Source organism: Pristis pectinata, chromosome 22 (assembly GCF_009764475.1).
Source record: "Pristis pectinata isolate sPriPec2 chromosome 22, sPriPec2.1.pri, whole genome shotgun sequence".
Taxonomy (NCBI): Eukaryota; Metazoa; Chordata; class Chondrichthyes; order Rhinopristiformes; family Pristidae; genus Pristis; species Pristis pectinata.
In genome coordinates this window covers 4,547,083-4,560,967 of record NC_067426.1, presented here as the reverse complement: position 1 = coordinate 4,560,967, position 13,885 = coordinate 4,547,083, and the positions used below count along the sequence as shown (strand labels likewise).

General features: G+C 43.6%; 1 protein-coding gene across 8 annotated transcripts in view; it reads right to left on the bottom strand.

Annotated features, from left to right (window-relative positions):
* Positions 1-4,383: 4,383 nt before the first annotated feature.
* The window catches only part of LOC127581693 (polycomb protein SCMH1-like), a 215,827-nt gene continuing 206,325 nt past the window's right edge, over positions 4,384-13,885 (bottom strand). For 7 of the 8 annotated variants that reach the window (XM_052036325.1, XM_052036330.1, XM_052036323.1 and 4 more), the window contains 2 exons: positions 13,511-13,656; positions 4,384-8,204 (listed from right to left, as the gene is read on the bottom strand). In XM_052036325.1, coding sequence (XP_051892285.1) covers positions 8,079-8,204; positions 13,511-13,656 — 272 coding nt within the window. In that variant the 3' untranslated portion in view covers positions 4,384-8,078. Of the gene's footprint in view, positions 8,205-12,218; positions 12,496-13,510; positions 13,657-13,885 lie in introns of all 8 variants that reach the window. The other variant, XR_007957991.1, reaches the window with a different exon arrangement.

The window sequence follows — 13,885 nt, the reverse complement described above, 5'->3', positions numbered from 1 at the left end:
CTTGTGGCCTGATTGTCACATCAGCTCATGCCTTAAAGTTGTCTAGGTCCTGCTGTATGTAGTCATGGGAGCTTCTTTTGCCGAGGGATTGTGAATGGGATTAAATATTGAATAGAGGGCATGTGCAATAAGGAGAGGTCGGACAAACTTGGGTTGTTTTCTCTGGAGCAGCAGAAGCTGAGGGGAGACCTGATAAAAGTTTATGAAAGGCATAGACAGTGTAGACAGCCGGGATCTTTTTCCCAGGGTTGAAATGTCTAATACCAGAGGGCATGCATTTAAGGTTAGTGGAGGCAAGTTCAAAGGAGATGTGCAGGCCAAGTTTTTTTTTACACAGAGAGTGGTGGGTGCCTGGAATGTGCTGCCAGGGGTGGTAGTGGAGGCAGATACGATAAAAGAGGCTCTTAGATAGGCACATGACTGTGCAGAGAATGGAGGGAGATGGACATTGTAGGCAGAAGGGATTGGCTCATTTAGGCATTTAATTACTCGTTTAATTAGTTCAGCACAACATTGTGGGCCGAAGGGCCTGTTCCTGTGCTGTACTGTTCTGTGTTCTAATTGCAATTCCAAGATAAATGTTTAGTTTTGTCTCTTAACTATTTTTGCCTGCTCTGACTCTAATTGCAGGTACACTCTTGTGTTTGTTCTCTCTCTTCCAGATGGACTTGGGTTCTCTTTGCTCATTTTGCTACCTTCCATCACCACCTGAGCCTTTCTCTTTAGCTGTCATAAATTTCCTCTTGGATCACCCACCCCCCCCACCCCCCCCCACCCCCCACCCCCCACCCCCTCTTCAAGAAGTGAGAAATAATTCCCAGCATCCACTAGTTTCTGAGATGAATCCACGCAAGTGGAAAGCATAGAACATAGAAGAGTACAGGACAGGAACTGGCCCTTCAGCCCACAATGTCTGTGCCAACCATGATGCCAAATTACATTAATCCCTTCTGCCCGCAAGTGATCCATATCCCTCTATTCCCTGCATATTCAGCTGCCTATCTAAAAGCCTCTTGAATGCCACTATCGTACCACCCCTGGCAGCACATTCCAGGCACCTACCTCTCTGTATGAGGGGGTAAAAATTGCCCCACACATCCCCTTTAAACGTTCCCTCTCTCACCTTAAAGCTATGCCCTCTAGTATTCGATATTTCTACAATATGGATTTTCGTGACTGGCTTTAGTTTTATAATCTGGGGATCAATAATTTGTAGAATTTACAGTACAGAAGGAAGCAATTCAGCCCATTGTGATCATGCTGATGGGAAAAAAAAAGCTCCCCAGCCCAATCCCGCCTCCCAGCACTGGATATATACCTCTGCAAGCATGGTAGTGTAGCAGTTAGTGTAACGCTATTACAGTGCCAGCAACTCGGGTTCGATTCCGGCCACTGTCTGTAAGGAGTTCATACGTTCTCCCCGTGTCTGCGTGGGTTTCCTCTGGGTGCTCCGGTTTCCTCCCACATTCCAAAGATGTACGGGTTAGGAAGTTGTGGACATGTTATGTTGGTGCTGGAAGTGTGGCGACACTTGCGGGCTGCCCCCAGGACATTCTACGCAAAAGATGCATTTCACTGTGTGCTTCGATGTACATGTGACTAATAAAGACACCTGACCTGGAGTTCTTAAGTACACATCCAAGGGGTGAGGGTTTCTGCCTCTCTCACCCTTTAGGCAGCGAGTTCCAGACCTAATCTTGCAAGAAAAAAATCCTTATCCCCATCCCCATCCTAATCCTTTCAGTAATCACATTGAATCTTTCTCCCTTGGTTTGTGATCCCTTGCAAAGGGAGACGGTTTCTTTATTTGCTCTGTCTCGGCCCTTCATTGTGGTAAAAGCATTACTTAAACTTCTGCCTCGCTTGTGTCGGGTTCAGTTCTACAACCAGCTCTCCTATTCCTCAGCTAATAAAACATCCTGTATTCCCTTTTAACCACCTTTTTGTCTGGCCTGCTAACTTTAGGGATTTGTGCACGCACACTCCAGGGTTTCTCCATTCCTCTACACAGCCAATATCTTACCATTTATTTTGTACTCCCATACATAGTTGCACCACCCCAGAAATGATGTTATTTTACACTGAACATTGCACTCTGGTGATCACTACCTACACAGGGTATTCTCGATTTACCAAATAATGCATTCCTGGAAAATATATTATTAAGCAAACCTCATAAATTGATAAGGCTGGCTGAGATGTACTTTGGTTGTTTTTGTTCAGAGCAATCTTATAGGGGAAGAATAAGGCAGGTACAGTAGTGTAGCAGTTAGCATAATGCTATTACAGCGCCAGCGACCCAGGTTCAATTCCATCCATTGTCCGTAAGGAGTTTGTACGTTCTCCCCGTGTCTGCGTGGGTTTCCTCCGGGTGCTCCGGTTTCCTCCCACATTCCAAAGACGAATGGGTTAGGAAGTTGTGGGCATGCTATTGTTGGCGCCGGAAGCATGTCGACACTTGCGGGCTGCCCCCAGAACACTCTACGTAAAAGATGCATTTCACTGTGTGTTTGGATGTACGTGTGACTAATAAAGAAATCTTAATAACTACTCATTACAGCAAAAAATAGCTTTGTAACTCAAAGTCACATACCTCCAAAAACTCAATGGCATGATAGGGAAAATTTAACAATTGAACATTTATAAATCCAAGGGGGAACATGTACATGGTTCCCTAAAAGTGGTGACACAGGTAGATAGGGTGGTGAAGAAGGCGTTTGGCATGCTTGACTTCATTGGTCAAGGCACTGAGCACGAGTTGGGATGACATGTTACAGCTGTACGTGATGTTGGTAAGACCACATTGACTGGAGGGCTTGAGTTATAGGGAGAGGCTGGATAGGCTGGGACTGTTTTCCCTGCAGCAGATGCTGAGGGGTGACTTTGGAGGTTTATAAAATCATGAGGGGCATCGATAAGGTGGATGGTCACAGTCTCTTCCCCAGGGTAGGAAAGTCTAGTACTAAAGGGCAAAGGTTTGTGAGAGGGGAAAGATTTAAAGAGAATCTGAGGGGCGACTTTTTCAGAGGGTGGTGGGGATAAGGGACGAGCTGCCGGAGGAAGTGGTAGAGGCGGGTCCAATTACAATATTTAAAAGACATTTGGACAGGTTCATGGATAGAAAAGGTTTAGAGGGATATGGGCCAAATGCGGGCTATTGGGACTAGCTCAGGCAGATGTGGACGAGTTATTTCCATGCTGTGTAACAGTGAAAACCGGTAACTAAATATCTGATATATGATGGACCTTTGCCCACAGATTGATTCTCGGACTGGGGGGAGACTGGCCTATGAAGAGAGCTTAAGCAGACTGCCCCTACGCACTCTCGAGTTTGGTAGAATGAGAAGTGCTCTCACTGAAACAAATTGACAGGTTGAAGAAAGGATGATGTTTCCTAGGCTGATGCATCTTGAACCAGAGGTCACAGTCTCAATTTTAAGTGGGTCAGCCCTTCAGGACAGAGAGGAACTTTTTTTTCACCTAGAGGGCTGTGAACGCTTGGAAGTCATTTCCCAAGAGGCCTCCGGAAGCTCGGTCATGGGTATGTTCAAGATAGATTCCAATGCATGTTTGGATATTTCAGGGAATCAAAGGATATGGGATTAATGCAGAAAAAATGAAATTAGTAAAATTTCAACCAAGAATGGAAGAAGATATTGGGGACCAAATCTTTTCACACTCCTAAGATGGCTTTATATATATACACATATATATACACGCACGCACACACACATATATATACATACACACATATATATCAGGGCAATGTTAGACACAGTTCAGGGACAGAGTCTGAGATCCACAGATGGGGGAGATTGTCGGTGTTCCCGAGAGGAGTTTGCGGACGAGGGACCAAATTAAAAGTCTTGATTGTGGTAGAAGCTGAAGAAGGTAATACGTGCATATAAACTGGGGGCTCGGTAGCAGCAGGTTCAGCTGTGAGTTTCCCCACACCTACCACCCACCTGACTTCAGCAATATGCTCTGTCATCAACAACAGCTCCCAAACCTTGGATCTCCATCACTTGGATGGACAAGGGCAGTGGGTGCTGAGGGATGTGACCACCCACCTGTAGATTTCCCTCCGTCACACACCATCCTAACTTGAGAATATACCACCAATCCTCTCTCACATCTGGGTCTAAGTCCTGGCACTCCCTCACCAATGGCGCAGTGGGACACCATCACCTGAAGGTCTGCAGTGGTTCAAGGCGGCCGCTCACACCCCCCACCCCAACCTTCTCAAGAGCGGTTGGGGTTGGGCAATAAATGCTGGCCTTGCCAATGAAGCCCAGATCATTAAAGAATGAATAGAAATTAGGAGTTGTAAGGAGAATATCAAATTAAACCAACTGCAACATATTGGAGCAAGTCAACAGCAGATTTTACAATAAATTATTGGTTTATTTCATGAACAAAGTTGTGTGCTGATATTCCAATGCACAAATCTAACATGTCTGTTTAAGCCACATGAGAGACCAAGCTTGACATTCGTACATACCAGGGCCTTTGCAAGACCAAGAAAGCAATAGTCTGGTCATGATTTAGTGGCCCTTCACTCACCAAACTGTTGATCAAAGCAGAATGTTAGACCATTCTCAAATGCCTGATCCATTTAGAATCTCAGTTGTAAGCGGTCAGTAATTTTATCACAGACACTCAATTTTAAGATGCATTCTGGAGAAAGTCACGCAGCAAAAGTCATTGCTAATTAATGGCTTGAGGCGTTCCCTGCAGCTGTGGGTAATGACACTCGTTCACATTGGCAGTGAAGAGTTGACTAGAAAAAGTTCATCACTCTGACTAGCCAAAGACAAATGACCCCCTCAGACCCCACCATCTGTATCTCAGCATGACGAAAAACTTCCCTGGTGTAGATACCAAACCTGCAGTTGGAGACAGTTCACTGGAGGTTTGTGTATTCGTCAAGGATTTGGGGCCATCGTTGTTAGGACGAGCTATTCCTCTGATGTACACCAGCATGCTAAAACCAAAAGGTCCTTTTATTGTTTTCATAACCCCAGTGTTTCGTTTTTCTTTTCAATGTTTTACCATCATGGAAACTTATGGCAATGAACATTCAGCTGATCCTGCCCATGTCAAGTTAAACGATCAGTTTTTCTGACTAATCCCACTGCCCAGCTCCTGGCCTCAGCTCGGTGAGTTGTAGCAAATCAAGTGGTCATCTAGGAACTTTTCTGAAGGTTTCTGCTTCTGCCACCCTTTCAGACCGTCAACTCCATCCCATTTACCCTACCCCCTGGCTGAGAAATGGTGTTCTCAGCTCCATGCTGACTTCTAACGTGTTCTCAATTGGCTGAGCTAAACAGGGGTTAGAAAGAGTTTAATGGAATATCTGGGGAAGTTACCGACAATCAGCAAGGAGATTAAGTACACAGACCACAGGAGAGAAACACGTTGTCCGTCAACGTCTGAGGTGCACCTTCCACATCTTGCTTGAATTGCGATTAATCAATGAACATTATTTCATTAGTTTCCACCTGGTGGAGCCTTGCATAGAAATTTGCACTGAACTTGGCCTTAAGAATGAGTTATTGAACGTCACACATTTGGAGTGCAGAAATTATTCCAGAGAAAAGGCCTCCTACGTCACCTGAGCTTCAACCCCAAACTATCAAGCTCAAAATTCTCTCCAGAGCCAAATGTATCCTGATCAAGAAACAGAACATTTCACTGTGTGGTAAATCCTGAAGATCACCTTGGATGGGAAACATCATCAAATGAGACTGAAATATCAGCCAAGAGTATTGATACGCTGATGACAGAAATTCACTAAAGAGCCAAACTGATGGGTGAGTGATGTTGAAGGTTATGTTAAATGACATGCTGCAGAAATTATTTTTGTGCCTTTCCAGAGTATTAAAAGTGGCTGTAATTCATTGACCTAAAGGCAAAACCCTGTTGCAATTACTTAATTCACTTCTAGTTAAGCATGTGCTGTGGAGGGCATCTTTCAGACACCAGAGAAGCTCTTGGGCAATGGCTTTGTCTAAAATTGCCCAATTCTCCTCTCCGATTTGCAAGAACAAATCAGCTCTTGCAAAACTTCTTAAAGATAATTTAAAAACAGCAATCTGAGAAGTAAAACAAAATTCTACTTATCCTGGTCTGTGTTTAAGGGATTTCCCCATTCTTTGTATTCAACCTTAGTATAATGCATAGTTCAGAAGAGTATGAATTTTAGTCTTCATTTTCAGGACGCAGAGGTTGTCATCAGACATTTATTGCTCATCCCCTAATTGTCCTTGAGGAGGTGATCTGCCTTCTTGAACTGCTGCAGTCCTTCTGGTGAAGGGGGTGCTTCTACAGTGCTGTTGGGGAGGAAGGTCTAGGATTTAGACCCAGCGATGATGATTGACCAGCGATATGTGTTGTGTGACTTGAACAGAGTTGCATTTATGTAGGAGCAAAAGAAACGTGTGAATGAGAAAGGAATTGAAGGTTGTATTGCTCACTGAGGATAAAGATGTAGCATGAATCACCCGGACATTATTGTACCTTCTATGTAATACTGGAAGAATCACGCAATTCATCAAACCATTAATTTTTCCTGATAGTTTTGTCAATAAGACCAGTCTTCACCTGGCCAATACAAGCTACGAGGTTCCAGGTACCAATCTCACCTGGGGCCGTATTTGGTGTTTTACAGTGGGTTTGATGCTCAGCCACTGTTGGTGAACCAGTGTAGGGTGTACGTTGGGTGAGGGCAGCATTCAGCTCGGTGATAATAACCTTTGTCAACATGCCAACGCAAAACACAGATAGGGTAAGTAGTGGGAGTTTGTCAGCACCCTTGTAGCCTGGCTCCTGCAGCACCTCCAGAGGAGAGAGAGGGTGGAGGTGTGAGTAAGGTCAAAAATTGGCACCGGAAATTTAATGTAACACTGCCATTAATAGGTTTCCTCTGACGCACTTGGTCTCTTTGCCAGAGCTCTTGGTCACTTTTATTAATGCTCCTGTAAAGCACCTATATTAAAAGCACTTGATAAATGCAGACTGTCTTATTAATGGCTGCAGTAGGTGGAAGTTGGGGAAGGTTTGTGCTCAACTCTGTTGCGTGGTGCTTCGTACAAAAACTCAAGAGTTGGCAACTAAAAGCAGCTGACAAAACCTAAAGTAGGACGAAATCAGGATCTGCTTGTGAAAGGAACATTCTGGGAAACAGCGATGTCTTTACTACTGCTCTCCTCCGGGACACTTAGTTCAGATCGAAGTCGTAGGGAAAAATCTCAGGGTTGTGTAGAAGGGGAGAGCAAACAGGGCCATGAGACCTCTGATAAGCATCTGGGACAATGCAATTATTGGGTGTGCATGCACACGTTTGCCCCATAGCATTGAGGACTTGCCTCTCCAAAAGCTGGCCCCTGCTTTACTTAACTGATTAGACTAGGAGCAAAAGACATGCCATCATCACCTGCTGTGACTCTTTCATACAGCTTTAAAAATGTAAGAACTTGTCAAGTGGTGTTGAGGTCACAAGCAAATGCCAATCACAGCCAACATAAAAGAAAAATACTGCAGCTAATGTAAATTCTGATGAAAATTCATTGATCTTAATTGTAAACACTGTTACTCTCTCCACAGAAGCTGTCGGATCTGCTGACCATTTCTAGCCTTTCCTGTTTTAACACCAATCAGGGCCACCAGATACAGCAGATCCAACAGGTGAGAGGAATAAGTAAAAAAAAGATAAATGATATAAATTGGCAGAAAGAAATATGACTGATACACAACACCAATATCTGGAGTGTTTTCTTAATAATACTTCATCTCAGTTGGATAGAAATATTCGTCTGGTTCAGAAAATGAGAAGGATGTATAATGGTCCGGACCAAGGCTATACCTCTGTTACCATGGTTCTATAGAGCCAAAATCTATGTTGCTTCAGAGTACATGTAATGCGTTGACTGGTATCCAAGAAAGATCCTTGCCGTTTGAAAGCTGACCCAGAACTGGGTATATCCCCATTATCGAGTTTCTTTCTGTGGACAACTGGGGAGTGGCTCCCACTGGTGTTTTGTGAATTTTGGATAATTCCCGACATGTTGAGTTCAGATTTAGAATTTGCCCAGCTTCAGTCTGTCGATGTGGTAGCAAATCTTCAAGGCGGGTCCTAACTTCAGTCCCATATACTTCATCATCATGTCGCTCCGTAGCAAGAGCAGAGCCTTGCCGTCGATCTCCTGCCAGCCATAGAATTGAACAAAGGGTCAGATTAATAGAACACTACAGCACAGTACAGGCCCTTTGGCCCACAATGTTGTGGTGACATTTTATCCTGCTCCAAGATCTATCTAACCCTTCCCTCCCACATAGCCCCCTATTTTTCTATCATTCATGTGCCTATCTAAGAGTCTCTTAAATATCCCTAATGTATCTGGCCCCACAACTTCTGCGGGCAGTGCGTTCCATGCACCCACCACTCTCTGTGTAAACAAAAACTTACCTCTGACATCCCCCTTATACCTTCCTCCAATCACCTTTAATTTTGCCCCCTCGTGTTAGCCATTGTCGCCCTGGGAAAAAGTCTCTGACTGTCCACTCAATCTATGCCTCTTATCATCTTGAACACCTCTATCAAGTTACCTCTCATCTTCCTTCTCTCCAAACAGAAAAGCCCGAGCTCACTCAACCTATCCTCATAAGACCTGCTCTCCAATCCAGGCAGCATCCTGGTAAACCTCTACACCCTCTCTAAAGCTTCCACATCCTTCCTACAATGAGGCGACCAGAACTGAACACAATACTCCAAGTGTGGTCTGACCAGAGCTCTGTAGAGCTGCAACATCACGTCGCAGCTCTTGAACTCAATACACCAACTAACGAAGGCCAACACTCCATACGCCTTCTTAACAACCCTATCGACCTGTGTGGCAACCTTGAGGGATCTATGGACGTAGACCCCAAGATTCCTTTGTTCCTCCACACTGCTAAGAGTCCTGCCTTTAACCTTGTATTCTGCCTTCAAATTCGATTAGTTTACAAACCAGCCAGATTTCCTCCTGCAGAGCCACACATTGCGATTTAAGATATCTTTATTAGTCACATGTACATCGAAACACACAGTGAAATGCATCTTTTTGCGTAGAGTGTTCTGGGGGCAGCCAGCAAGTGTCACCACACTTCCGGCGCCAACATAACATGATTTATCCAAAGTCTTGGGATAACATGAAGTGGTTTTGTATTGGAACACAAGAAATAGGAGCAGGAGATGGCCACTCGGCCCCTTGAGCTTGTTCTTCATTCAACAAGGCAGAAAAGATTTATAAGGATGTTGCCAGGACTCGAGGGACTGAGTTATAGGGAGAAGTTGGACGGGCTAGGACCTTATTCCTTGAAGCGTAGGAGACTGAGAGGTGATTTTATAAATAAAATCATGAGGGGCATAGATAGGGTGAATGCACTCAGTCTTTTTCCCAGGGTTGGGGAATCAAGAACTAGAGGGCACAGGTTTAAAGTGAGGGGGAGAGATTTAATAGGAACTTTTTTTTAAAACAAAGGGTGGTACATATGTGGAACGAGATGCCAGAGGAAGTGGTTGAGGCAGGTACAATAACAACTTTTAAAAGACAGTTGGACAGATACATGGATTGGAAAAGCTTAGAAGGTTATGGGCCAAATGCAGGCAAATGGGACTAGCTTGGATGGGGCATCTTGGTTGTTCTTGGCCAGTTAGGCCGAAGGGCCTATTTCCGTGCTGTATAACTTTATGATTCTAAGGCCTTGGCTGATCTTGGCATTGGCCTCCAATTCACTTTCCTGCCTGCTCCCTGTAACTCTCAGTTCCCCCATAGCCAAAGGTCTAACTATCCAAGCCCTAAATGCATTCAATGATTCCACCTGCATGGCTTTCTGGGATGGTGAATTTCAAAAATTCACCTTCCTCTGAGAGAAGAAATTCATCCCATCCCTGGATTAAATGAGCAACCTCTTATTCTGAGACAATGACCACTAGTCTCGAAATATCCTCTGAGCAGCCATTCTGTCATGACCCTCAAAGTTAAATGTTTCAATGAGATCACCTCTCGAGCAGATACTTTGGAAAATGAGCAATGTGATTCCAAACCAAACATCATAATGTTGCAGGAACTGAGACTGGGGTGTCTTGTTAAGCCATGATAGACTGAGTCCTTTATGTAATTGTATAAAGCCTTTGCTGTTCAAGTAGAAGGCTCATAATCATCTCAAAGCAACTGAGAGGCACATGGGGGGGGGGGGGGGGGGGGGAAGAGGTCTGTAGTCATATTGATGCCAAATAGGGTAAGAACAGCAGATTTCTTTCCCTGAAGGACATGACTAACCAGATGGGTACCTTAGCCCAACAACTTAATGTTCATTTTTAAAAACTAAGTTAATGTTATTTTTCTACTTAGACATTTTTGGAACTAAAGTAAAAACGGACAATGCTGGAAACACTCATCAGGTCAGGCAGCATCTACAGAAGGAGAAACAGAGTTAACATTTTGGGTTGAAGATCCTTTTTCAGAACTGGAACAGTCTCTGCAGCAGGAATTTGTGTTATCAATATGCCGTTGCAGGATCTAGCAATTGCCAGGTCAGTGGTACAATGACTACTCTACCGTGTTACGACGGAGTAAGAGGATCACTAAGTCCGCCCAATGATACTCTATTGCCATAAATCTACGGCAGCTGCTAAATCAAAAGAGATATGAACTGGTTAAACAGGATGCAGTATTCTCAAAGTTAGTAATTAAGAACACAAGGGATCGAGATGAAAAACTTTATGTAACCATATAACCTTCACATGCAAACTAATACTTTGGTGAAGGTTCAAAACCACACATCATTTGTAACATTCATCAATGTCATCAAGACTCGAGGATTTACAGCACTTGCCTTTGATATGCCCCTGACATGTCATAGATTTGATATAACACAGACAACATTTATACAGGGTCACCATCAGGATACACAAATTTTGTTTATGACGAAACCAAAACCTTTTATCTAACTATTCAGACATCCTTTTGGTTGAGAAACTGTGGCAATTGTTACAGGGCAGTGTACAAATGATCATTCTTGGTGTCACTTCAGCTCAGGGATGCTCAGTGAAGGTCAACTCTCACCTAATGGCCATTTAAGTGAAAAAGTATTATGTTCAAGTGAAGGGATAGACTTAAGTCTTTTTAAGTCTGTTCTTTATGTGGCTAAACAGAGTTCATTATCACTTATACAAGAGACACCAAGCAGCTTTTCATGCCACTGAATATATTACTAACTTTAACATTCAGTATTCCCCCAACTACTTTCAAATACTGTACAAATAAATATTATCTACAACCAGTCTTTGTGTATAAAACTCCCTGTGGCAAAATCTCTAGAGTTTTAATTTTGCTTCGGTCTCTCTACTCAGTGAACAAATGGGAGAGAAGTTGTGTTATTCTGAAAAATCAGACTGACCGGAGAGAGTCCCCTTGAGAATTTAGCACAGTTCGTTAAGCAATTCTTTTGAAAATGTTAACACCTCAATTTGCATCTTTAATTATTTCCCAGTGACAATGAAAAAGCAGTTTATTAGGATTTTTAACCCTTTATATGCTGAAGCAAGCTGCTCCATCTGGATGCTTGCTTGCATTGTCGAGTTTTAAATCTGGATCTTGTGGTGTTACTCTCCCCTTTTCTGACCCTTGAATCACTTTAACAGATAAACTTTTCCCTTTGTTCATTTTACAAGTTGCTGTAAATCTAAAAAAGACAATACTAAAGATGAAGCAGGAAGGTTAGAGAGAAAACCCTAAAATAAATGAAATAGATTAGGCAAGGAAAAAGTAGGTATTAAAATGAAAATTATCTTTTAGTTTTTCATTTCAACACATACTTTTCCTCTACTTCATTCATTTCAAAATTGAAAGCATGTTTTTAGTTAAATTATTATTTATGTACAGTGTATAGTGACAGCTAAGGCACTTGTTTCTTCTGACATGCAAAGATTATAACTATAATGAGAATTGCAGACCTTGTTTGTGTGTCAATAACGGCATTGTTGGATTTGACTGTTTTAAGTAGTTTCTAACATGTATAGTAACATGTATACACCTCGAGTGGCTGTACAAGGGGATGGCTGCTTCCTAGCTTATTGGTTCATCTATCAGGTGCATATGTGTTTTCTCACTAGTTGGTTTTGCCACAGGTATGTAATAGGCTTTCTGATTGGACTATTGTTAGCTAAGGAGTACCTCTTATCTCAGGTATAAAAGGTGTCGTTTTTTTGTTAATCTCTCTCTTGCTCTCTTCCCCCTCGGCCTTAGATCATCTTTAGTTCCTTTGTCTCAGCTCATCTCCCAGTAGTAAAGCTAGCGCCATGTGCTCTGTGACTGTTTCTTTGTTTTAAACTTTTCCAATAAAACTTTGTGAAGCACCAAGTTGTTTTCAACTCATTCCTGGACTCCTGAAAGAACCTGCGGATTTGAAAATAACCGGATCCAACAGCATGAAGAGTGATTGAGCCACTTCCTGTGAAGGCAGAGAAGAAACAGGTCACCTGCCAGGGGCACATCAATGATGTAGAGATTATATTAGCACACAAGGAATCCAGAGGCCTGGACTAACAATCCAGAGACCCGAGTTCAAATCCCACCAGAATAGTTGTGAATCGTAAATCCAGTTAATAATATGGAATTTTAAGACAATTAGTCACTAGTAAAACACCAAGGAGGATATCAGCCATCTTGACCCAGTCTGGCCTGTACCTGTCTCCAGACCCACCTATTTGGTTGATCGATAGTGTAGCGGTTAGCATAATGCTATTACAGCGCCAGAGACCCGGGTTCAATTCTGGCCGCTGTCTGTAAGGAGTTTGTAGGTTCTCCCCGTGTCTGCGTGGGTTTCCTCCAGGTGCTCCAGTTTCCTCCCACGTTCCAAAGATGTACAGATTAGGAAGTTGTGGGCATGCTATGTTGGCGCCAGAAGCATGGCAACACTTGCGGGCTGCCCCCAGAACACTCTACTCAAAAGATGCATTTCACTGTGTGTTTCGATGTACATGTGACTAATAAATAAATATCTTACAAATGGCCCAGCAAGTTCAAAGGGTTGGGTACAATGCTGGCCTTGCCAGTAATGTCTATATCCCAAAACATAAAGGATCCCAGACCACCTCTGTACCCAAGTCAGCTGGTCAAGTCATGAGAGTTATGATTGCAAGGAGAGCAATGTGTTTTGGTCCACCCAAGGATGGACCATGCCTGGTTCTGGATTTGCCAGCTTTGCACCGTGCCTGTCAATGGAGAGATTGGTGACTTTGACGGAAGGAAGCTAAACATGACTCAATCCAAAACCCGTGACACCAATCCCCTGGATATCATCGCAGTGTAAGAAGTGACCTTCCCCGTAATCCCTGCTGCTAAGGAAGGCCGAGGGCCCTGTACAGGTTCATTCCTGTGAGAACAAAGAATGCAAGACCCCTTGAGTCTGCTCCACCATTCATGGCCCATCTTTCTGCCCCATCCCTCTGTATCTGTGGACGTACGTGTTTCCGGAACAGGTCTGCGTGAGGGCCCAACGACTGTGGATCTGCATCCCGAATAAACTGCATCACATCCTCCACCGCCCAGCTGGATGGATCTCTGCTGATCATACGAGGTGGATCCCGAGCCCCTGTAAACCTGTCAGAGCCTAGAGAGAGATAAAAATACAGAATAATTGCCAGGATTATCCTCAACACTGGTGCCCCACAAGACCACATCCTCAGCCCCCTACTCTACTCCCTATACACTCATGACTGTGTGGCCAGATTCTGCTCTAACTCCATCTACAAGTTTGCAGATGACACCACCGTAGTGGACTGAATCTCAAATAACGATGAGTTGGAGTACAGGAAGGAGATAGAAAGTCTAGTGTCATG